This window comes from Stegostoma tigrinum, chromosome 12 (genome assembly GCF_030684315.1).
Source record: "Stegostoma tigrinum isolate sSteTig4 chromosome 12, sSteTig4.hap1, whole genome shotgun sequence".
NCBI lineage: Eukaryota > Metazoa > Chordata > Chondrichthyes > Orectolobiformes > Stegostomatidae > Stegostoma > Stegostoma tigrinum.
The window spans coordinates 46,079,900-46,106,388 of record NC_081365.1 but is presented as its reverse complement, the minus strand read 5'-3'; the positions used below and the strand labels follow the sequence as shown (position 1 = coordinate 46,106,388).

General features: G+C 41.4%; 1 protein-coding gene across 2 annotated transcripts in view; it reads left to right on the top strand.

Moving 5' to 3' along the window:
- The window catches only part of LOC125457192 (ADP-ribosylation factor-like protein 6), a 41,778-nt gene extending 15,605 nt beyond the window's left edge, over positions 1-26,173 (top strand). The window contains exons 5-10 of one of the 2 annotated variants that reach the window (XR_007248578.2): positions 3,142-3,210; positions 5,437-5,531; positions 16,245-16,374; positions 17,739-17,794; positions 19,707-19,797; positions 24,632-26,173. Coding sequence is in view for 1 of the 2 variants with exons in the window: in XM_048541082.2 (XP_048397039.1) it covers positions 3,142-3,210; positions 5,437-5,531; positions 16,245-16,374; positions 17,739-17,794; positions 24,632-24,657 (376 nt within the window). In the remaining variant the exon portion in view is untranslated. The remainder of the gene's footprint in view (positions 1-3,141; positions 3,211-5,436; positions 5,532-16,244; positions 16,375-17,738; positions 17,795-19,706; positions 19,798-24,631) is intronic. The other variant, XM_048541082.2, reaches the window with a different exon arrangement.
- The last annotated feature ends 316 nt before the right edge of the window (positions 26,174-26,489 follow it).

The window sequence follows — 26,489 nt, the reverse complement described above, 5'->3', positions numbered from 1 at the left end:
TTTTATAGAGCTGCAACAAGATCTCACGACTCTTAAACTCAATCCCCCTGTTAATGAAAACCAAAACACCATATGCTTTCTTAACAACCCTGTCCACTTGGGTGGCCATTTTAAGGGATCTATGTATCTGCACACCAAGATCCCTCTGTTCCTCCACACTGCCAAGAATCCTATCGTTAATCCTGTACTCAGCTTTCAAATTCGACCTTCCAAAATGCATCACCTCGCATTTATCCAGGTTGAACTCCATCTGCCACCTCTCAGCCCATCTCTGCATCCTGTCAATGTCCCGCTGCAGCCTACAACAGCCCTCTATACTGTCAATGACACCTCCGACCTTTGTGTCGTCTGCAAACTTGCTGACCCATCCTTCAATCCCCTCATCCAAGTCATTAATAAAAATTATAGTCAACAAGTAACAATTTATTTACCTAATGCTAATAGAGAACACATTAACTAAATTATTAACAAACCGAATAAACTTCTTCTAACTATGAACAATTCCTAAATAAAACAAGGTTCAGATGGTATGTTGATAACACAGTGTGGATCTAGAGGAGCACAGCAGAACAAGGGTCCCGACCCGAAACATCAACATCCCTGCTCTTCTGATGCTGCCTGGCCTGTTGTACTCCTGCAGCTCCATGCTGTGTTATTTCTGACTCCAGCATCAACAGTTCTTACTATCTCTAATGAATGCAGTTCCAATTTATAAAAGACCCACTTATATTTTAAAAAAATAGAATTTAGTCTGTCTAAATTACAGCCAGGATACATGTCTTCTGGAATGTTCTGTGCCTTCTCCATTGAATGTTCTGAAGGAGTATTAACCAGATGTACAATAGGTGCCTTTGATTTCAATGGTGCTTTCTTAAAAGTTAGAGAAGGCTAGTGGTGAGGGCTAGTGATTCACTCTGGAGAGCTGAGAACTGTTAACTCTTGCAGATGACTGTTCACTGTCCTGATTTTCTAACTGCCCTCTCCTTTTATATTCTTGATGACATATCAATTCCTTACAATAGGATATGTCCTATATTGTCAAACCACTAAATTTAGTTGTTTTTTAGGTATCTTAAGTGCCTGATTCAAATTGATTGATTAAAATCAAAATTTGTTGTCTTCATAACAAAACAAAACTGCTGCTTAGCCTGCTAACTGTGTAGCTTTTTGATAGAAATGTTTCAATTCAAGGGATCTCTGCGCACCTGCAACACATAAACAAAATGTCTGTGCATAGCAGGTTATGTCTCTAAGCATAGAAAAAGCACGTCATCTTTTAAAGGGACCGTGCAATGCTTTCCCCTCCTAACATTTTACAAACACCAAATTCTAACAGAGAATGGGATCTTGTCACCATACACTTTGGAAAAATTCTAAGGATTTTTCCTTTAAATTCCTCAGTTCCCTGGTTTTCTTTCAGCTTCTCCACCGCAATTGACATCACTCCCACCTGTGATCCAGCTATATCGTTTCCAAGGAGAAATTGTATTCCTGGAATAGCCACTCTCTATCAGTCCCACTTTCCCTTCTCCAGTTTGGAACACTAATTCTCTTTCCATTTATTCTGCAGATTATCACTGTCTCTGGCAATATTTCACAGGGAGTACAAATATTTTCATCTCTTATTATTAGACACAGACCAGCTCCCATAAAGCATAGAAAAAACACATTATCTTTTAAAAGAGACTACTCACTGCATCATCCCCCACCCGACCCCCCCCCCCCACCCCACACACAAGCGCGCCACACACACGCACCACCCAATTCTAACTGTCTACCTTCCAATGCACAAGTACTCTACCCAACTTCGCAACGCTATGGTGAGTCTTCCAACCACTACCAACTGATTTCGAATGGTAGTGGATAAGGCCTCTAAGCAGACATTAACTGCCCACTTCATGTTTGCAGTTGGCTTCAGGAATGGAAGGGCAACCTCGAGTCTTTGTGCCCCAGATGTAATCAGGACAGAGGTGGCGACGTGCACATTCCCCACCTGGCACCCTTTCAACTAATTTAAATATCACCCTGCCTCCAAACTCTGTTTCACAGCTATCAGTTCCACCTTTCACCCTAGCTACAGTCTGAGATTAAGTCTGTGTTCACAATCATATATTTGACCTCCCATCATTAAATTATTTATCTTGTAAGGAGGGCCTTACCCTTCAAAATCCGATCATATCAAGTACAATATTGCTAAAGATGTACGTGAGCAACTTTGCACTAGTGTGGACGCTCATACCTTCCTGATCAAGGAAACTAGTGGAAATTAGCATGACTACTTATTTTCATTTTTGTTATCAGTATAATTATTTATATACTGATAATTAAAGTGAAAGTATCAATTAGAATTATTGTTTAGTAGTGTTCTTTATCCATGTTAATGAAGCATTCATGTTTTTTCCCCAATGTGACATATATAGAACTTGTTGTAGAAAATAACTCATTTTTCCTCGACAATCTGAACAAAATTGGCCCAATAAGATTAACCATTTGCAATTGTAATGTACGGAAAAATTTTACCATATTGAGCACTCAAATCTTGTTACTACGATAAAAAACAGAATACCAAAACGTTTGTTCGAAAACAAAACCCTTTCTCAGTAAGCAAGTTCTTTCATTCCATGTAGTGGGGTTGATAGTTAACATGATAAGATTGTAATAACAGAGTTTGGAACAATGAGAAGTAGTGGAAGTTCTACTGAGTGTACGTACATGGAAGTCCCTGTGACATTATCTCTGCATTCTGATAGTTGTTGTGGTCTTAGATAGATGTGCAGTATTATGTGCAGATAAACAGTGCGATTTTACAGAACTTTTGTTCCGTCAATATGGTGAATGGGTTGTGTACCAGTATAGAGAGTGCATGAAATCTGCCTGCTGGCAGTGTTTAGTGAAGAGTAAACACTGGTGTGAATGAAGTACCCCATCAGCTATTCAAATGAAGCATTAGCCTATTGAAATATCTTTGTTCTACATTTGTCATGATTATTGTTAACATTGATTTTTAAGTTTGTGTTGAACAAATGGAAAATGTTCTTGCGCGGATATCTCCATTGCTTGATTTGAGGAAATCAAGCATGTTATTTTGTTTGCAAATGTGTCAAACATCAAGTTGATCTTTTCCTTCTCTTTCTTCCCTAGTCTGTCCTTTACAGTGTTTGATATGTCTGGCCAGGGTAGATATCGAAACCTGTGGGAACACTATTATAAGTAAGTGCTGAGTAAAGAACAAAATGCAGTAAATTCATAGAAAAATTGTATAGATACTTTGCAGAACCTCCAACCAGAGGTTAAGAGCAATGGCAAAGCTAGTTAAAGCATGAGAAACCTATTGTTCAAAATACATAACTTTGCTTCTTAATTTTTATGATAAATAAAAAAAACTACCTAAATCAGGAAGAAAAATTCTGTACTATCAGCCAAGGTTGTTTTAAACAGAATTATTGGATAAAACTGAATGTATGCCTTTTTTATATCTGTAATCTAAAGTTTTTAACTTTATCTTTACAGAATTTTAAAATCTAGAAATATACAAGAAATTAACATTTATTTTCTAACTAAATAAATAACTTGGCAATATTTTCAAATATTTGTAGCATATTTGGAAGAGACTGTTCATACTTGATTATTGGAATAATAATTGAACAGTGTACGTGACGTTGGTCTCCGTTCATTAATAAGGTGATAGTTTTTTTCAAGGACTGGAAATGGCTGTAAGACGATTTGGACAGGCTAAATAGTAGAATGTGGCAGAAAGAAGATAATGTGAATAATTGTGAAGTTATTCACTTTTTGGTGTAAAAAAAAATACACACGAGCAGAACATTTCTAGGGGGATCTGGGTGTCCTTGTCCGTGAATGATGAAAAGCTAATATGCAGAAGTAGGAAGAGTTAGGAAGGCAAATGCTATGTTAGCATTCATTTCAAGGCAATTTGATTAAGATGCCTTATTGCAGTTGTATCCAACCTTGGTGAGATTGCACCCGATGTCTGTGTACTGTTTTGGTCTCTATCTGAGGAAGGATGTACTTACTAAAGTCCTAAATCTGTGTTCCCTTATCATTATACCACATGCAACCACAGTACCTTCTCTTATGAGAATTGCAATTGTAAGTTTACTGAAGAAATGTGGCTGCGTTAGTGAATTATCTTTTAAAGTCAATGGATTAATTATTGATTTATTGTATGGTGTGCAGTGTGCTCAAATTTCTGATTCTTGCCTGGAATGAATGAATTTTAAAATCCATCTTTAAGAAATAAATAATGTTCCTTTCTAGATGTAAGAGGTCAGTGCAGAATTAGGTCATTCAGCCCATCAAGTCTGTTTTGCCATTTAGAGATCAAGGATGATTTGATGACATTCCTCAAATTCCGTCTTTTTCTCATAATCCTTAATTTTCTTCCAGATTTAAAAATCGGTCTCCCTCAATCTTGAATATAGTTAACGATCTAGGCTTGACCGCCATTTACAGTAAAGAATTCCACAGATTCACGATGCTCTCAGAAAAGAGATTTCTCCTCAGCTGTTTCTTAAATGGGAGACACCTTACTGTGAGATTATGCTATCTGGTCCTAGACCCACACGCAAGGAGAAACAACCTTTTCACATTTACCCTGTCAAGTTCCCTAAGAATCCCTACCAGACTGCCTCTATTGGCTCAACCTCTCCTTTTTAAGACAGACTCTCTATATCCAAGATCAACCTAGTGAATCTTTTCTGGACTGCCTCCAAGGCCAGTATATCTTGCCTTAAATACAGGGACAATACTGTGCACAGTATTCCAGCTGTGGTCTGACTTTGCTATATTGTTAATTTTGGTTAAGTTGTCAACTAGTAATTTCCAAAATCAGAATTGATGAACAGTTTCATGTAATCACACTCTCATACCATTTCTGCCAACAGAAATAAATGTTTTAAGCTGTTTTAAATAATTTAATTATTTTCTGTTTCATTTCATAAACTTGCATTTTCAGAACCAGTCCATGCTAACCAGGTCACAAAATATAAGGGAATAATTTGCATTTGTATAATCCTTTCTCAGCATTTTAAAGCCAATGAGTTTTAGTTGCTGTTGTTCCATAAAACAAAACAGCAATAATGCAGTGACAAAAAATGATAATTTTATCTGCCTTTGGTGCAAATGTTTGATGGACAAATAACTAGATGAGTCGGCAAACTTGCCTCTTATTCTAAGAAGTGAAATTGCTGCCAATTGGCAGATACTGTAGAAAACAAAAATTGCCAATTTGTTTATTTAACTAAGAATTAAATCATGGTTACTTAAGAATCAAGTTGTTAAAAGTGAGATAGTGAAATATTGGTTGACCATTTTGGAATGACGCATGCAGTATATTGGCTACATTGTACAATATTTGTATAGTTTGACCAAAGTGATAGAGCATTACAGTATAATATTTCCTCATTGGCACTTCAGGGAAGGCCAGGCCATCATTTTTGTTGTTGATAGCAGTGACAAATTAAGGATGGTGGTTGCCAAAGAAGAGCTTGACACACTTCTTAATCATCCAGGTAGGATCATTTATCTTTGCTTCTGTTTCATTTTACCTTTAAGAAATATTCATTCATCATCTTCTGACAGCTATAAAAATAGCCAAAAGTGTGCTTTACCTAGTAAAGGCTGATGATTCCTTTTAAAATGAAAACTATTAGTGTTCAAGATAAGCTGTTAACATATTACTTAAGCTTGCGTAAGAGTTCCAGCTGTAACACAAGCTGCTAAATAAGCTGCTTAAATGTGCCTTACGATTATGCTGGGACCTGGAAGATTTTTGCTCACAATTGAGCTAAATGGTAAATGTGGTCAAGCAGCTTTTAAATGTGGCTGTTGCTAATTTCACTCTGTGTAAAACTCCATAAAGTCTTTTTGAAATATACGAATTCCGGAACAAATAATTTTCTTGTGTTAATGTCTCCTGCCTGCTGTTCCTGTTTGATGTAGAGATTATTCCAAGGTGAAATCAGTTCAGTTGGTGTAAGCGCCTGATAAATGTTTACGAAAGAGATGACATTTCAAAGCAGTTACATTTTGAAATGTTTAATTTGTTTTGAAAGCATTGATTTAAAACAACATGTATAACTAACATGAAACATGTACAATGATGCAGTAATACAAGAATTTTGTCTTGTGTTCATTGCAACTGTATTTTGGTGCCAGTTTTTCTGAAAAAGGATCATCAGGATAGACGGCACAGAGACAGGCTGTTCAAGGTAGTGTTTGATATCCACTTCAACCTCCTCCCAATTTCGTCAACTAAATCTACCATTGTAATCATCCGGCTCCTTCACCCTCAAATGCTTGACTAGCTTCTTAATAACTGCATCTATTATTTGTTTCAACAGCTTCTTGGGGTTGGGAGTTGTAGGCGCTTACCACTTGTTCAGTAAAGAAGTTCCTTCCGAAATCCCAGTTGGATTTCAAGGTCACTGTTTTATATTGATGGACTGTAGGTGTGTTTTTACCCAGAAGAGAAATCATTGTGTATATCCATTGTAGAAAAACTGTCCAGAATGTTAAGGATCTAATTAGACCACCTCTCTGCTTTACCTCAAACGAAAACAGATCCAGCCCATCAGTCCTTTCCTACTGCAAATCCTTGTGCAAGTTATCCTTGGCATCTTCTCTGCATCCTCTCCAGCGCCCCCTCTGTTCTTTTTGTAGTATGACAAACAAAATGATGCATAGTACTTCTGTGCATTCAAACCAAGATTTGATACAGGTTTAGCATACCTCCCCTTCTTTTCAATTCTGGAAATAAAGCCTTGTACTTGTGTTTGTTTATTTTTGTGGCCTGACTAACCTATGGTGCAATTTTCAGTAATTGGTTATATATGTGCTCCAAGTTCCCTTCCTCATCCACCCCATTTAGGTTTGCCCTTTCCAAGTAATACGACCTCCCTTTTCATCCTACCAAAATGTATTACAGTTACCTAGTTTGAACTTACCAATTGTTTGTCTTCATGGTTATTAATATAGTAGTTTAGCGAGTTTTGAGAAGACTTGTAGCTCAGGTTGAGGTTCTGGATGTGAGTTTGCTCGCTGAGCTGGAAGGTTTGTTTTCAGACATTTCGTCACCTTTTTTTATTTGAAAAAAAATATACTTTATTCATAAAATGTACAAAAAATAAAACATATTTATACACCTACCCAGTCATGCAAGCCGCTCTGGGTTACCCAGGGGGTACGTACACCGACTAAAGGAAAAAAAAACAAAGAAAAAAAACAAAGCAAAGAAAATACCCCGGCAGTCGTCACCCCACACAGTCCCCGTTGGCCCCCTGACCAGTTGGGGAAGGCGCCAGCTGGGCCCAGTTACCTGAAAGGGCCCTTTTTCCCATTCTGGACGAGGGGTTTCATATGGTGGTCTTTCCCCACCGCGCCTTGGTGGCGTCTGCCCCAAGCTTTAGCGCGTCCCTCAGCACGTAGTCCTGGACCTTAGAGTGCGCCAGTCTGCAACACTCAGTCAGGGTCAGTTCTTTCAGCTGGCAGACCAGCAAGTTGCGGGCAGACCAAAGAGCGTCTTTCACCGCATTGATGGTCCTCCAGGCGCGGTTGATGTTGGTCTCAGTGTGCGTCCCGGGAAACAGCCCGTAGAGCACGGAGTCCCGCGTCATGGAGCTGCTCGGGACGAACCTCGACAAATACCACTGCATCCCCCTGCAGACCTCCTGCGCTTAGGCACACTCCAGAAGGAGGTGATCGACAGTCTCGTCCCCCCCGCAGCCACCTCGAGGGCAGCATGAGGTGGCGCAGAGATTCTGGGCATGCTTAAAGGATCTCACTGGCAGAGCCCCTCTCACTGCCAGCCAAGCAATGTCCTTGTGCTTGTTTGGAAGTTCTGGCGATGAGGCATTCTGCCAAACGACTTTGGCAGTCTGCGTGGGGAACCACACGATGGGATCCACTCTCTTCTTTTCCCGAAGGGTCTCGAGGATATTACGTGCTGACCACTGCCTGACGGCCATGTGGTCAAAGGTGTTTCCTTTCAAAAATTTCTCCACGATGGACAGGTGGTACGGGACGGTCCAACTACTCGGAGCGTTCCGCGGCAACGAGGCCAGGCCCATCCTTCGCAACACCGGGGAAAGGTAGAACCACAGTAAGTAGTGACACTTGGTGTTTGCGTACTGATGGACTGTAGGTGTGTTTTTACCCAGAAGAGAAATCATTGTGTATATCCATTGCAGCTTGATGCAGCCGCACACAAAGGTAGCCGTCAGGGCGAGGGTGGCGTTCGGTACGCCCTTCCCCCATTTTCCAGGTCTTTGTACATGGTGTCCCTGCGGATCCGGTCCATCCTCGACCCCCAAATGAAGTGGAAGATGGCCCAGGTGACCGCAGCGGCGCAGGTCCAGCGAATAGGCCAGGCCTGCGCCACATACAACAGTACTGAAAGCCCCTCACACCTGACAACCAGGTTCTTACCCACGATGGAGAGGGACCGGAGCGTCCACCTGCCCAGCTTCTGCTTCAGTTTGGTGATACGCTCCTCCCAAGTCTTAGTGCACGCCCCAGCTCCACCGAACCAAACACCCAGCACCTTCAGGTAGTCTGTCCTGACGGTGAAGGGGATGACGGAGCGGTCGTCCCAGTTCCCGAAGAACATGACCTCGCTCTTACCCCTATTGACTTTGGCACCCAAGGCCAGTTCAAACTGGCCGCAGATGTCCAACAGCCTTCTCACCGACCGACGATTGGTGCAGAAGACGGCGATGTCGTCCATGTACAGGGAGGTCTTGACCTGAAGGCCTCCGCTGCCCGGGATAGTCACGCCCTTCAGGCTCATGTCCTTCCTGATGGATGCGGCGAAGGGCTCCACACAGCACACGAACAAGGCAGGAGAGAGTGGGCAGCCCTGCCTGACTCCAGATCTGACAGCAAAACTGTCCGATTCCCACCTGTTGATCGAGACTGCGCTAACGATGTTGGTGTAGAGCAGCCGGATCCGATTGCGGATGTCCTGCCCGAACCCCAATTTGGAGAGGACGTCCCTCACGTAAGCATGAGAGACCCTGTCGAAGGCCTTCTCCTCGTCCAGGCTGACGAGGCAGGTGTCCACCCGCCTGTCCTGCACGTAGGCGATCGTATACCTGATGAGCGCAAGGCTCTCAGCAATCTTCCTGCCCGGCACAGCACAGGTTTGGTCAGGGTGAATCACCGACTCCAGGACAGACCTGACCCGGTTGGCTATGGCCTTGGCCAGGATTTTGTAGTCTACGTTCAATAGTGAAATGGGACGCCAATTCTTAATTTCTTCCCTCTCCCCCTTCCTCTTGTAAATGAGGGTGATGATGCCCTTCCTCATGGACTTGCACATTTCCCCTGCCCGAAGCGCACTATCGTACACCTCCAGCAGGTCCTGGCCGACCAGGTCCCACAGAGCGGAATACAGCTCGACCAGTAAGCCATTGCTCCCGGGAGTCTTATTCCTCTCCAAGGACTTAAGGGCTCTGGTCAGCTCGTCCAGGGATATCAGCCAGTCCAGCCATTCCCTCGTGCCGTCGTCTAAGACCTCCGTGATAGACGACAGGAACGACTCGTGCTGTCTGTGGGCTTCGTGTCGTACAGTCCAGCATAGAAGGATCTGCTGATCCTCAAAATGTCAGGCCAAGACGACATCACCGAGCCGTCATCCTCCTTCAGCCGACTAATCACAGAGCTCTCTTTGTGTACCTTCTGAAAGAAGAAACGCGAGCACGTCACATCCTGCTCCACGGAGCGGACCCTGGACTGGAAGACTATCCTGGAGGCCTCTGCGGCGAAGAGCGAGGCTTGCTGGCCCCTCACCTCACAGAGGTCCTCCGTGACATTGACCCCCATCAACTGCAGAAGGAGCAGGTTCTGCACCCTTTTCTGGAGTCGCGACAGCTTTCCCCGCCTCTCTCTCGTCTTCTGAACACCCTTGAGGACAAAGAACCTCTTGATGTTCTCCTTCACCGTCTCCCACCGGTCGCCCGGAGACTCAAAGAGGGGTTTCACGGTTCTCCAACTGGCATACTCCCTCTTAAGCTCCTCGACGTTCTCTGGGGTCAACAGAGTAGTGTTGAGCTTCCACGTCCCCTTGCCGGCCTGCTGGTCGTCCTGTAAGTGACAGTCGGCCAGCAGGAAGCAGTGGTCAGAGAAGAACACCAGCTCGACGCCGGTGGACCTGACCGAGAACGCCCGTGACACAAACAGCAAGTCTATCCTTGAGCGGATAGACCCGTCTGGCCGCGACCAGGTGTACCTCCGCTGCGCTCTGTCTGCAGGGGTGCTGAAGACGTCGAGCAGCTTGGCGTCCTTCACCGTGCCCATCAGGAATCTGGACATGACGTCCAGTTGACTCTTTCCCCCCACCCGCTGTCCCCACGCCGGATCTTCCATCTGCATCGATGATGCAGTTGAAGTCTCCGCCTAGGATGACCGGCCTGGACATAGCCAGCAGGGGTGGAAGCCGCTGCAGGACGGCCAACCGCTCACTCCGTACCGCTGGGGCGTACACGTTGATCAGCCTCAGGGGAGCGTTCCTGTAGGTGACGTCAGCCACTAGGAGGCGCCCCCCCCACGATCACCTCCTGAACTTGAGAGATGGTGAAGTTGCGCCCCCGCAGCAGAATAGCCAGGCCCGAGGAGCGACAGTCATTACCCCCCGACCAGATCGAAGGCCCACAGGTCCAGGCGCCGGACCATTTCCCGTACCTGCTGAGGTGCGGTATCCCGCACTCCTGCAGAAACAGGAGGTCCGCCTTGACGGTGGTCAGGTAGGCCAACGTGGACACACATCTTGCGGTGGACTTGACGCTGTGCACATTAATGCTCGCAACTCGTACCCCCATTGTGGGCAGTGACCGCAGTACCCGCCCCAAGTCCAAGGTCCAACCCCTCCATCTGTCCCTTCATGCCCATTGCCCGGGCTAACTGCTGGATGCTCTCCGGGCTCAGGAAACCGTCCGTGCTGCCTTCCGGGTGGCATCCCCCCCCCGTCGGGGGTACGGAGGCAGGAGAGTCCAGCTCTGGGTCATGCTGAGGACGCGCTGTTTCCTCCTTCCTGCCTGGAAATTCCGGGGGGCCCTCCAGGGCCCCAGCGGCACGTGACTGGGTGTTGGAGGGAGCCTCAGGACGCCTCCCATCACCTGGAAGCGGGGTGCTGCTTTCCTTCTCCCTTGAGATCTTTAGCTTCTGCTTTGGGTGGGCCCCCTCTTAATCTCCCTTGTCAGAGGAGCTCTTATAGCCCCCCTGTAGCTGCCTCTTCCCGCCTGATGGTTGCAGTTCCTGGGCCCGCCGACGCGCCTTCCTCCTCGCTTTCCGGACCGTGGTCCACTCCTCTGGGTCGCCTGTTGCCGCCTCCATCGACTCTGGGTTGTCAGGGGGGAGCGGAGCCTGGAGGGGCGCTTTGCTGGCCTCGGGCCCATCCTGCGGGGCTGGGCCGGCCTGCACCACCTGGCCCTCCTGCACATTAGTGGGGTCCTTGCAGGGTCCTGGTGCCTTCCTCTCCTCCGGGGGGGGCTGGCCCCGCATTGCCCCTGCCGGCGACCTGGGCGTAGGTGGTCCCCTGCCGTGGGCATGCCCTATAGAGGTGGCCCGCTTCCCCGCAAAGGTTGCAGCTTTTTTCTTGTGGGCAATCCTTTGCAAGGTGTCCCTCCTCCCTGCAGTTCCTGCAGAAGGTGGCTTTGCAGTCGGCCGCCACGTGACCTGACCTACCACAGGCATGGCAGACTTTAGGTTGCCCTGCGTAGGTCAGGTAGCCGTTGCTCCTGCCGATCGCGAAGCTGGACGGTGGGTGTACAATGTTCCCATCCACAGCGTCACCTTGACCTGCCTCTTACTGGTCCAGATGCCGAAGGGGTCCATGATGTCGGTTAGGTCCCCTTCCACCTTCACGTACCTTCCAAGGAAGATCAGGACATCAACTGCTGGCACATGCGGGTTGTACATGTGTACAGTCACCATACGGCTCCTCTGCGCTGGCATCACGAAAAGCGGGACAGCGGTCAATACAGAGAGGGGGCCCTCACCGCCTTTCTCCTTGAAAACCTCCAGGAAGCGCTCACAAAGCTTGGCACTCCTGAAGGTTACATCGTAAAAACCTCCTCCGGGGAAATCTTGCAGGCAGTAAATGTCTGCAGCAGCAAACCCACAACAGTCCAACAGGACCCTCTTCACGAAGAAGGTGCGCTCCACAGGTGCACCTTCATCCACCTTCTTCACGGAAACACCGGATGGTGTTCTGGACCCCCTGACCTGGGGCACGAACACTCGTTGCAGGTTGGCTGCTCCCCTGAACCAGCGTTGGGCCGAAGCCAGCATTAAGATCCACCAGTTGCAAGGGTGCACAGCCAACCCGACTTCTTCCTTCCACCTCCAACACAGCACTCTCCTCCTCCTCTCGGTCCACAAAATATTGGGTCTTTATTTTGTTCCGGATGTGAGCTGGTTCACTGAGCTGGAAGGTTTGTTCCAGACAATCAGTCACCATTCTAGGTAACATCATCAGTGCGCCTCCAACGAAGCACTGGTGTTATGTTCCACTTTCTATTTATCTGTTTAGGTTTCCTTGGGTTGGTGATGTCATTTCCGGCTCTTTTTCTCAGAGGATGGTAGATTGATTTGGAGCCAATGTGTTTGTTGATGGAGTTCTGGTTGGAATGTCATGCTTCTGTGAATTCTCGTGTGTCTCTCTTTTTGGCCTGTCCTAGGATGGATGTGTTGTCCCAATCAAAGTGGTGTACATTGGACAAACAGGCAGAAAGCTAGCCACCAGGATACATGAACACCAACTAGCCACAAAACGACATGACCCACTATCACTCGTATCCTTACATACAGATGAGGAAGGACACCACTTTGATTGGGACAACACATCCATCCTAGGACAAGCCAAACAGAGACACGAACGAGAATTCCTAGAAGCATGGTATTCCAACCGGAACTCCATCAACAAACACATTGATTTGGAGCCAATCTACCATCCCCTGAGAAAAAGAACATGAAATGACATCACTGATGCAGGAAATGACATCACCAACCCAAGGAAACCTAAACAGATAAATAGAAAGCGGGACATAACACCAGCGCTTCATTGGAGGCTCACTGATGATGTTACCTAGAATGGTGACGAAATGTCTGAAAACTAACCTTCCAGCTCAGCGAGCAAACTCACATCCAAAATATAGTAGTTAGTTGCAATCCTCAATATTGTTGTCCTCTGCAAATTTAGAAATTGTGAATTTTTAATGTCAGAGTCCAAATTGTTGATAAAAATTGTGAACAACAGTGGTCCAAATCAGTAATGATCCTTGTGGAGTATCACTTCACACTCAGTAAGTAACTGCCCTATATTTCTATTTCCACTTTTGTCTTGAAGCCAGCTACCACTCATTCAGTAAAGTTCCTTATAAAATACCAATTGGATTTCATGGTCACCGTTTTATATTAATGGACTGTAGGTGTGTTTTTACCCAGAAGAGAAATTATTGTTAATATCCATTGTAGGAAAACATTCCAGAATCTTAAGATCACCTGCTGGTCCCTTCATTCCACATTCTCTGGCATATTCATGAGTCCATTATGGGGCACTTTATTGAGGACCTTTTGAAAATTAAGATAAACCATGTCTGCATTATCACCAATGAGCCTTTTTGTTACCTTCTCAAAATTTCAATAAGCATAGTTAATCAAAATATTTATTTTTGATATCCATGCTGACTATTCATTCTTATATTTTTTTTAGATTTCCTTCTATTCTCTCCTTTCATGAAGAATGCATTATTTTTCCTACTGCTGATATTAAAATAACTGGTCACTAATATCCTGGATACGTTCTGGCCCCTTACTTATCTATAGGAAGTACATTAACTATTCATCAGTTTTTTTGGCACTACACTGTTCTGTAGCAAATTATGAAATACATTGTAATGCCACTGCTATCACTGTGCTTGATTCTTTCAAAGTATATGGTTACAATCTGTCTGGTTTAATTCACTGATTTTGAATTTGTTCAGTTTATTTAATATAACATTTTTTAAATTTAAAATGCACTTGTTTCATTGCTCTTTACCAGGGTGATACTTTTGTGTTATGTTGAACTGTTGTAGCACCTAAGTGAAATCATTATTTAATATAAAAACAGGAATTTCTGTAGAAACCCAGCAGGTCTGACAGCATTTGTAGAGAGAAAGCTTAATGCTTTAGGTCCAGTGGCTGTTCAGAACTGTCCCGAAAAAAGGTCACAGGCTCTGAAACATTAACTGTGCTTTCTTCACAAACCTACAGTTGTTTCATAATTATATGGGAGTGGGACACTGAGTGGACCCTTTAATTTCTTTACTGCAGTCTGTGGTAGCCTCCAGAATGCTTGCTATTGACTTGACAATGGCCAGTCATTTCATCAAAGATCAACTGCTGTCTCGAATCATTATGAAATGCCACCCAGATGACAAGCTCTTTAAATTCAATTACTTCTATATAAGAACTAAACTAACTACCATGACGTAGTGGTGTACAGCTTGCAGATGTTGTTGCCCATTTTGCAAAAAATTTGCAACACAATCTCAATCACTTTGATTCTGCTTATAATAAGCTCAGGTTGTCATGCCTGGCAAGATTTTCATAGTTTAAGAACAAGAGAAAACGAAAAGATACAGTTTAAAGAGAAGTCAGTCTACATTTGAGTTCTGAGCCTGTTCAGAACCACCACCACCTCACCAGACTCCACTAACGTCGAAGTCATCGAAGGCGTCATCTTTCACTGTTGGGACAGTTCACCTTTCTCACTGTCTGCGCCGTGTACAACACAGTCAGAGACTCTGTTGTCATGGTGCTCTCCTGCCATTGCTTCAATGCCACCAATGATGTCACCGATGCTAAGGAGCCACCTTTCATTGCGGGGTACGTTTTGGTGACATCACCTCAGGCTCATTTTCCTGCACGCTGGGTTTGCCATCCTTCCCCACAAACCTCACAGCTGTCAATGCTGGGAGTTGCTGACTGTGTCGCCACTGCTGCCACACATGCTTGGGAGGCCAGGCCTTGTTTCGCCCTGCCAAAGACGTCGAGAAAGACTTTTAAAGAGAAGAAAAAAGGAGCAAAAGTAATAGAAGGAGCAGACAGAATTGAACGAGCCCCAGTCCAGAAGCTCAGTCGCAGTGCTGCTATTCCGCCTCAGTCTTGGACATTTTAAATTATCTACGTTCAATTGGAGCACCATAGAACAAATGTAGCTTGGTGCTATTCTGCAACATGACCACCTCCATGACTAATCGTTGCTGGCAACCATGACAGGCTTTGTCTCTATGCTAAAAGGCAAGACAGAAGTGCTGAAACTGTTAAGTTCTGAATGAAGTGGTGAGGCAGAGAATTCCAAAGTTGATGAGGCGTCAGAGCTTTGTGATGCACCCCAATTGGGTGCGTATCAGCATTACAATGAAAAATATCAGTGAGCTTCATAAGACACAAGTGATTTTAAGGTGTCTGTGACGCATAATGAGTCTGGTGCATGTCCATTGTTAGTTTCCTTGGACGAAGAATGCCGATGGTTGCTGAGCATGGACCATTCTCCGAATCGTGGAAAATACTGGTCAAGCTGGAGCCACCAGATACCTGCTCTTACTTTCAAGTCAGGAATCATTTGCAAACTCATTCTAATTGAGGCGAAATTAGGTAGTGAGGAGATGTCAGTGTATGCAAATAGGTGTCTTGCAACTCACTAACCAGTTTCTCATTCTGATTAAAATCTTGGATGAAAGATGAGACTTTTTTTCTCAACATCAAGAATCTCATTTTCTGATCTCGCCATCCCTTACCCAGCTGACTCTGTAATGGTGGCATCATTCATACTCATCAGCATCTTTAGATTATTTAAGCCAGCAACACTAGTTCCACAGGCTGCTGCCTTAAGGTAATTCTTTCACTGGAAGAAATTCAAAGTAAACTGTTGAGAAAATAGATAAGGCAACATCTTAAAACTTGGTAGCATTTAGGTTCATAATGTCCTTTAGGGAAGGATACTGCCATCCTCACCTAGTCTGGCCTACCATGTGCCTGCAGACCCACAGCAATGTGGTTTACTCTTAACGGCCCTCCATGCAATTAGTGATGCCGGAGATGTTCTCATCCCGTGAATAAATAAAGAACATTTCATTAGCCAGGATTATCAAGTGTACTGTTCATCTTTTTGGAGTATGTATTTGAGGTAAAAATGTTTCTGACCTTTTATTAATAAAAGTGAAAACTGATTTTTCTTTCAGACATTAAACACAGACGAATTCCAATATTATTCTTTGCAAACAAGATGGACCTCAAAGATGCTTTGTCATCTGTCAAGGTTTCCCAAATGTTGTGTTTAGAAAATATCAAAGATAAGGCTTGGCATATTTGGTAAGCAGAACTACTGCCTATTTATGTCAGCATGTTTATTTCTCTGTAACCACTTAGTTCTACATGACACTTGTAAAAGAGTGAATGCTCATAGAATTATGTTTCAAGTGGAAATCTTCTACTTTATCCTTCCCTGTAATTGAAGAGATATTCATGTGCCCAAATATTCTAAGAATAGTTGACCCTATTAAGTAAATACCACGGCTAAGGGTCAGATAAGTTCTAAATTGGCCAATTCGTCAATCCAGTGCAGAGTTGAAGTTTTACCACACGATGGCAGTAAATATTGTCATGATTATAGCACTGCAGTTAAAGGTGGATGACCAGACCTGCGTATGTTTTCATTTCATATTGATTCTTCGAAATTGCACATGAAAATTAAAATATGCTCCATTTTTAGCTCTGTCAGCAAAATATGTGCCCTGTTTTTTGAAATGCTCCTTAGGTGTGAATTGTAATCTGGATGGACTCCCTATTTATTAAGCTCATGAGCTGTATTGTCCACTCTTTCATTGGTAATACCTTTATTAGTTTTGAGCAATACACTGATTTTGCTTTCAGATATTATGAACACAAAAAAGTTGGTATCGTAGAATCCCTACAGTGTGGAAGCAGGCCATTTGGTCAATCAAGTCCACACCGACCATCCGAAAGGTATTCCATCCAGACCCACCCTCTACCCTATCCCTGTAATCTTGAATTCCCCATGACTAATCCACCTTAGCTCCCACAGCCCTGGATATGTAAGGGCAATTTAGGTTAGCCAGTTCACCTAAGCTAACTGTAGGTTGTGGGAGGAAATTGGAGCATTCAGAGGAAACCCACACAGAGATGGAGAGGTGCAAACAGCCATCTGAGAGTGGAATCTAAACCCGGTTCCCTGACGCTGTGAAGCAGCAGTGCTAACCACCAAGTGACTGGGCCTCCCTTGAAGTTTTCTTCAAATTCTTAATCAATCTTGAAATTTTAGGAACAGTTTCTGCCTCCTTTAAAAGTTGTGAAGGAAAAGTTATCAATATTGGGCAACTGAATTTCTTGTTTTTCTATTTTGTATTTTGTTTGTAAGATAAGTGCAGAACTGAAAGCACTATTGGAAATATAGTGTGAAAATATAAACTGTTAGCATTTATTTCATCCTGTACTTATTTAGATAAAAACCTAGTAGACACCCTCAGAGTATTTATCAGGACATTGCTAGATGTTTTCTTTGATTTTGTGTTCCTTTAATGATTTCCGAAAATAAGACTTCCCTGCCAGTACTACGGCTAATTAAAATGAGTCTAAAATATTTATTTCTGGAAGCTGCTTTGAATAAGTACATATTGGGTGATGTGGCTGCATTGATTTATTGATTTTTTTTTTAGTGCCAGTAATGCAATAAAAGGGGAAGGACTACAAGAAGGTGTTGACTGGCTCCAAGGTATAATTTTGTAGCTTAACAATGTTCCATTAACTCCCATTTTAATACCTGAGAAAGCACCTTGCATAACTAACCTTCATGCACGTATTTATGTCCCTTCCTTACACTGCATTATATTTTTGTGTTTGCCCTGTTCACTGCATGTGACTCATGAGCATTATGTTAGCAGTATGAGTGCCCTGCATAGCATGTCATTTTTGCAGTTTTAGGATTCTATGCTGATGAATGTGTTATCCATAATCAAAACTACAGTACAAAATAAATGCAACAATGATAAAAATGTAAGTGACTTTGAAAGAACTTGTTTTATTTCATAAGTACGATATATGTTCTGAACATCAAAGGTGAATAAATTATTGTGGATTACAAACTTTGGCAGGAGAGAGGAAGTGCTTGCTTTTATAAAGCCTTATGTTACTGCTTGAGTAATTCACTGTTGAATTAATTATCTAAGTCCATCACTCTATTGTAGTCAAATGCAGCAAAGTCATTCAAGCAGAAGCAAGATGAATGATCAATTAATCTGTTTTTGATTGATACAGTTCAGGGAAGAAGTTAACTAAGAATACTATGCTATTCTTCATATTGTGTCATAAAATTATGGACATTCGCCTAAATCACTGGAACTCTTGGTTGTGGTATAAAATCTTAACTTTCAGTCCAAAAATTACATCCCCTACAATGCAAACTCTTCCAACATTATCAATTTAAGATTAAGTGCCAAAGTCCTAGAGTGGGTTTGAAACACCAAACCTTTTGATTTGGAGCTGAACTTGTAACCAAACTGACACAACTCTGCAAAAGCTACAATTAAAACTGTCTTGGAGCCAGCTGTTCACTATCAGTATGCCATTCAGTTGGAACGCAAAATAAATTTCTAAATATTAATGACATATTTTCAGAGACACCCAAGGGTTTAAATTTCGGTGTCTAGCCTTATTGAGCAACAAAGGTATTCCCAATCTGATTAATTGCATTGCTCCTCACAGCTAGGAAGTGAAAATTAAAAATACTTTGTTCATTTTTTTGTATTGCACAAAAGGCAATCAGACTGTCTTTCCAAAATGATACAATTCTTGCTATATTATCACTTTAATTTCTGTGACATATTTCCATCATGTCTACATTTAAAGTTAATAATTTGGGCTGGTTTTAGTTGGATATTAAAGCTTTGTCTAAAAAAAAACTTATTTTAAAATTAAACATGCAAACCAACAATTATGTCATTAAAAAATCAAAGCCTGAATTAATTGTTCATGTATTCTAAAATTTGATTGCAATATTGTATTTAATCCTAATGTTTAAATATTAATTACACTTGGGAATTATCAGTATTTAGATTTTTTTGCGGTAAGGGAGAAAGCAATGAGAGCTGTTTGAGGACAATTAAGTATCTAAATGGAGATGGACTGTTTATATAGCTGATAAGATCATCAACATTATTCACATCCTGATATATATTTATAGCCGACAAATTATAGACAGGCACCCAGAGAGACAAACTGTCTTTTTTAGTGAAATGCATCTATTGTATAATCTACAGTGGAATTGAAAGCAACCATGGAAGATACAGTGCCTTAGCTGAACTCAACTTCTTAACCAAATAAGGACAAGGCAGGAAAGCAGTGAGGGAATTATCCAAAGTTTCTTTTTTTAATATGTAATAAACATGTTTGAAGCAACAATATGGAAATTTTATTCTTTGCATGTCTGTTAATAAACATCCACATCTTACATCATGTACGCTTTTAAACTTTATTAAAATTCTTCTGCAATGATCAGTAATCTATGAATTGGATATTGAATGTTAGAAACTATAATTAGAATAATCGAGCAAATGCATATAGATTCTATTAATTGTATTATTTTCAGAATTTGATATTAAACCTCATTTTATCTTCATTATGTACAGAAATGCCACTGTAGTCATCTGATGAATAATTACAGCAAGCCATAGCAAATAAAATATCAGCCACTAGGTGTCAGGCATATTTTGACTGCAGGTACTATAGTTTTATATGGTTAAACCAAACATTTCCTGTCTTTTTTTATTCCTTTGTTTAATTTATTTCCCCCTTTTTTTGTTAAATTAGATATTTTCAAACAAAATATTTTAACAGTGAATAGAGATGGGGGGATTTTATGAATACAGGTGTTAAACCCATGTCTTGTATCTCCTACAAATTAACTTGTTACAATTACATCTCCAAATTATTTGGGTGGGGGCTAGTGTTTTATGATTAAAAGTGAAACACATTTGCAGGATGTCTGGGTTTCAAAGTAATGAAAAGTTGTCATCTTCTGGGAATGTGAATTTGAATATGGTACCAATTTATAAAATTAAGTTTGTTTTATGTGTGAACTGTATGATCCCCAAGAAAGATGAATTAAGGTAGTCTCAGTCTAGTTCCTGATTGCCATGAGTCAACAGCACAAATCTGTATCCTTAATTCTTGCATGTTGGAAAGGTCACAGCCAGCTAGTGTGAAATATTGTAGTAGAAATGTTTTCCTCAATGATATTGGGCCTTGAATTTTTACATTAATAATCAAATACTCGTAGCTCTGGAACATCAGTCACAGTATAATGAGCCCACTACTCTCTGACCCAACAATGTGCCATAATTTCATTTGCTACTATCTGCAGACTACAGTCATCTAAAGGGTCAGTTTATCCATATTATACTCCATTAATGCAATGATTGAAAAATTTTAATATTATTTTGCTGATATTTTATATCCACTTAATTGCCAGAATATCATGACATGGAGCTGATTCATTCTTCGATTTATAGCAACAAGAATGATGACATATGCCTGACTTAATTCCTGTTGTTGTATCAAGTGGATTCAATTTGCCTATTTGACTTTGAGAAAATAGTCGTCACTACATTGTAACCGTCTGTCTAGCCCTTTTTAAAGAGCTTTGAAAGTGGACTAGTGCCTTTCATATATGTAAGGATTTTTCAGAATGAAGATCTCTGTTGCAATTCCATATGATTGAGTTTTTAAAAAGCATTTGCCAAACTAATATATTAAGTTTTTAAATAATGCTGCTTCTCTAGTCGTGGTGGAATCAAATTTGCTACCTTTCAAAAGGACATGGGATAAATACATGGAGATGGGAGATTTGAGGAATAAGGAAAAGGCAAGGAATGAGCTATGCAATTAGTTCCTCTTCCAACAGGCCATTTGGCTAAATGACTTCTGATCTGTATCATTCTGCTTTCCATGAAGTGCAGAAAGTGAATTTCATTGATAATATCAAATGCTTCCAGCACACTCATTTACTGTCCTTTTTGCTGCTTTAACTTGTTTTAGATGCAGCACTTACCATTCATTATGAAAATAAACAAATTGCACTCTACAGAAAAAGTAATGTCTCTGCATCTGACAAAAGCAATTACAAATTCAGGCAGGTGAAATGATAAAATTGGTATATGTCTTCACTTAAATAGATTGGAGAAGATAGGGTAAAGAGTGGATTTAATAAAGATGTTCAAAATCTTGAAGAGTATAAAAAGACCAGATAGAGAAACTTTTCCCATTGGTGACATGGTTATTAATGTGAGATGATTGCCAATAAGCCAACAAGTGGTGAGGATAATTATCTAAGGGGAAAAAAATTGCAGAACTGCAGGGAAAAGGATCACTGGGACTATCAGATGCTATTTCCGAGATCAAGTATGCGCATGTTGAGTAAAATGGCCTTCTTTTGTGATATAACCATGCCGATTCTAATTGTTAAACTTCTGAGCTGCCTAATATTCAGCAAATTTGCCCAAAGAGTGTGGTCACACAGCCAAGGCTTCTTGAGTTCCTTTCCCACTGTGTTAACTAATCTTGATCAGTGTGGCAGTGGAAACACAGCAGTTGGCATCAGTGCTTTGTATTATGGAAGATAAAATAGATCCATTTTCCAGTGACCCATGCCAAAAATATACATAATCGGACATCATATGAAGGTGGAATCAAGTTTGAATGTGATGCACAGTAATTCAAATCTGTTAGAGGCTCACTTGAACAATCAAAAGGCAGAAATATTCTTGAGATTAATTACTTACTGGAAATCATCAAATTATGAAGAAGTGGTGTGGTATATTACTGTCAGGGAGGTGGGGTACGATTTGTTGATGGGATTTGGGGGTATTATTCACTGGGTTACTCTCGAGATCTAGGTAATGCTCTGGGGACCAGGGCCTAATATTAACAGCAAATCCATTGTCGATTGCTGGACTAATCTAACTTGTTCACTAATATCTTTTAGGGAGAGATGCTGTCATCCTTACCTGATCTGGCCTACATGTGACTCCAGCAATGCGATTTACTCATAACTGCCCTCTGGATAGTAAATGCTGATCTGCCTATAATGAATTTTATTTTCATTAATTAAGCCTATAAAAAAATTAAGCCTATTTTATCACGAGACTAGGAAATTGGATCCTCAGTCTCTCATTTCACCACAACCTCATAAACCAACTGAATGAAACAAGATATGGGATGCTGGTAAGGTGCTGCCTTTCTGTATCATCCTCTGAAATCGTTAAAACAACTCAAGTTTTTCAAGAGGCTAACACAAAATTTCTTAATTGAATTTCTGTTGTTGGTTTTGGGCTTTTTCTTTTTTTTAATATTCAGTCAGGGGACGAGGGTGTCACTGGCCAGGGGAGCATTTATTGCCCATCCCTAATTGTCCAGACAGCAGTTGAGAGTCAACCAACCGCATTGCTGAGAGTCTAGAGTCACGTGTTGACCAGACCAGGTAAGGATGGCAGTTTTCTTCCCCAAGGGCATTAGTGAACCAGATGGGTTTTTCCAACAATCGACAATGGATTTACAGTCATCGTTAGACACTTATTTCCAGAAATTTATCGAATTCAGCTTCCACCATCTGCCATGGCAGGTTTTGAACCCTGATCCCCAGAACATTATCAGGGTTTTTGGATTAACAGTCCAGCAAAAATGCCACTAGGCAATCGCCTCCCCCTCATCTCATACTTTCCAACAAGTGGTAGGGTACTTGCTACTTTAGTAAACCCTCTGACCCTGATATAAGCAACACTGATACATGTTCACACAGGGAAGGTAACCTGTCTGTGTCATTGTGACAGAATCTACAGTCTGCTGGTTATTCTCTCAGCCATTGCACTGTGAATGGGAGTGAACAGATATCACAGGAAAATAATAAAAAGGAAAACTGGAGCATCTTTTTCTGATGTGACATTTTGCAAATGTAGACTGGAGGGTTTGAGGTATAAGGAGAAGCTGGATAGGCTGGGACTTTTTTCACTGGAGCATAGGCTGAGGGGTCATAGTCATACAGCAGGGAAGCAGGCCCTTTGGTCCAACCAGTCCATGGCAAACATTATCCCAAACTAAACTAGTCGCACCTACCTGCTCCTGGCCCATATCCCTCCAAACCTTCCTTGTTCATACATCCATCCAAATGTCTTTCAAACATTGTAATTGTACCTGCAGCCACCACTTCATCAGGAAGTTCATTCCACCACAAACCACCCTGGGTGTAAAAGAAAATTTTGCCTCATGTCTTTTCTAAATCTCCCTCCTCTCATCTTAAAACTTTGATCCCTTAGTCTTGAAATTCCCCATCATATTGAAAGTAGCTGTCTTTTCCCTTCGATCTATACTTCTTGTTGTTTTATAAATTTCTGTCAAGTTGCATCTCAACCTCCTATTCTCCAGTGAAAGATGTTCCAGCCTTTCCTTCTAACTCAAACTTTCTATACCTGGCAACATCCTGGTAAATCTGTTCCGAACCTTCTCCAGCTTGACAATATTCTTCCTATAACTGGGCGACAGAACTGGACACAGTATTCCAAAAGAGGCATTACCAATGTCTTATGTAAACTCAACATAATGTCCCAAATCCTACTCTCAAAGTTTATATAGTCAGGAGGGTTACAGATAAGGTGAATGGGAGGTGCCTTTTCCTTAGGGTGAGGTATTTCAAGACTAGCGGGTGTATCTTTAAGGTGAGTGGGGGAAAAGTTTTTAAAAAATGACGAGGGCCAATTTATTTTTAGAGTGATTAGTGTGTGGAATGAACTTGCAGAGGAAGAGGTGGATGTGGGTACAGTTGTAACATTTAAAAGACATTTGAATAAGTACATAAATACAAGATGTTTGGAGAGATATGGTTCAAGTGCAGGCAGGCAGGACTAGTTTAGTTTGGGATTATAGTCGGCATGGACTGGTTGGGCCAAAGCATGTTTCCATGCTATATGACTGTAACTCTATGACACTGACTAGATGCTAAGCCAGATAATAGAATGCTTTAACTTGAGGAACGTAGTGAGCACAGCCAGCATTTCCTTGTCACATATTGCGCAATATCCCAGATGGCCGCCATCTGCTTAGATCCATCAATGTCCCTTCTTCAGTATTGTTCCCATTTCAAGTTTAATACTGGGTTTGTGAGTTTGGTTTTTTTTGCCCCCCGATAATTAACTGTTTATGTAATGCAGTAACCAATTAATTTTAGATAACGAGGTGTAGAGCTGGATGAACACAGCAGGCCAAGCAGCATCAGATGAGCAGGAAAGCTGACGGTTCGGGCCTAGACCCTTCTTCAGAAAATGCTCGGGCCTGCTGTGTTCATCCAGCTCTAAACCTTGTTATCTCAGATTCTCCAGCATCTGCTGTTCCTACTGTCTCTAAACCAATAATTCTACGTTATTTATTATTTTTAGAGTGGACTATTACAATTTTTGGCCAACACTTGATTATAGTGGACTATGCAAATTTTTTTATATCAGAGAAAAGCACCTACTGTCCTGCTTCTATCACAGTTATTGATTTTGTGTTATTGACTCACCAGATCAAATCAAAGCAATGAAGGTATGAAGACAACTGAAAAGAGAAGCAAAAGAATGTGATTTGACACTACTCGAGCTGAATATTGCACCAGATATATCTCATCATGTTGGGGACCAAACTTTTAATTTACCTTCAATTTAAATTGTATGTTTCAGAAAGCAAAATAATGTACATAGTCAAAGTAATGTAGTATTTTTGTAATACTAAGATACAGTGTAAATTTTACTTTATGCTATATTAAGGAATTAATTGTTATGAAGACCTGGAAGAAGTACCCAATGAGAATTTGGTGTTTAAAAAAGCATCAAAAGTACTACTTACACGAAGAGTCTTGAATTGGGGGATTCACTGCCAGCTTGCTCTGAACATGTAAATAAGATAGAACAGCCTCACACATTCTTAGGCAATATCTTTTTGAATAATGTGAAAAATAAATTAAGACCACTCAGCAATTGTTAGGACCTTGACAACCTAACTATAGGCCACTGTCGGCTGATCTAAATTTGGAAAATCTTTTGCTCAGCACAGAGCAATGTACAGCCTTTTTTTGATCACAGCAGCTGGGAGGAGAGAAAAAAAAATGTATAGCTCTTTATGTAGGTAATATTCTGATGCTCTTCTTATAAGAGGAAAGCACCAACTCAGGCTATTTGAAATAGAAGTATTTAGACATGTTTAGAAAAATATGTTTTTTTTCTAAACATGACCCTTTTCATCAGTTGTGTGGCCCAGATTTTGTGATGGTTATACAGATGACAAAATTGCAGTGTTCTCTGTCATTATTTCTCTGTGAAACTGACGCAACTTTTGTCATTCACACATTCGCAGTTGAACTTTGAAATCCAAAGGTTATTCCCTATTTCTCTGGTCTCCATAGAAGTGCACTGTTGAACTCCCCAGTAATGGAAATCAATGAGAAATCACTGAACTGATGAAAACTTGACCTCTTATACTGGGATACTGATGTAAAAACCGTGGAAAAGTTATACCTTAGTGATGTTGTAACTTTTTTTTAAGGAAAGTGTACCAGGTAATAACTACTGCTGAAGACCAGTTTTGCCCTTTCTAATTTTACATTTGTGCAATGTCAAATATTTCCATCATGATGAAATCCAGTTTAATTCTAGTATTTCAACTAATGTAAGTTACAATCTTTATTTTGCTTTCTGCAAAATGTATGAAAAGTGAAGGTCACACAATGCTTTTTACTTCCCATCTTGTGGTCTCAGAATTTCATAATGTGATTGGCTGCTTACCCTGCCTGATGATCTCACGCTTGCTGAACACCTCAGGATCCATTTTAGTTGACACCAGATATAAATTAAGGTCAGGCAAAATGAAAACAAGTTCAAAGAGACAATAATATCTGTATGGGCAACTTATCTCTCTTCCTTTAAGGTCAGTTGTGAGTGTCATTTCATCACTAGTCACAAAATCCAGACTATTTGTTATGTAAATGATGATGGAGAGAAACTTTTAAACATTGCTTTAGCTTCCTTGTCTGTTATGTCACCCAAATAAAATGCAGTTTTTTGATGTTTCATTTTGCCTAAGTTAAGAAGTTAACAAAGTTTTGAGGGAATCATTGTATTTGCTTAGATTATCACTGATCACGTTTAGCGAAGTGTTATGGAAGGATGAAATCAAATCTGTTTTTATTTGAGTCTATCTTGTGAATGGAAATTAAAGTAAATCACTTAGTGGTATTTAGTTTCTTTATCACGTGGCAACTATTTTCTGAATGGTGCAATATGTACCTTGAGCCTTTTAAGCTATTGCATAGGACATAATCACTCAGTTTGCTAATTCCCAAGCTGTACTTGACTAGGAATTGAAAATATCGTCAAACTAAATCCTTT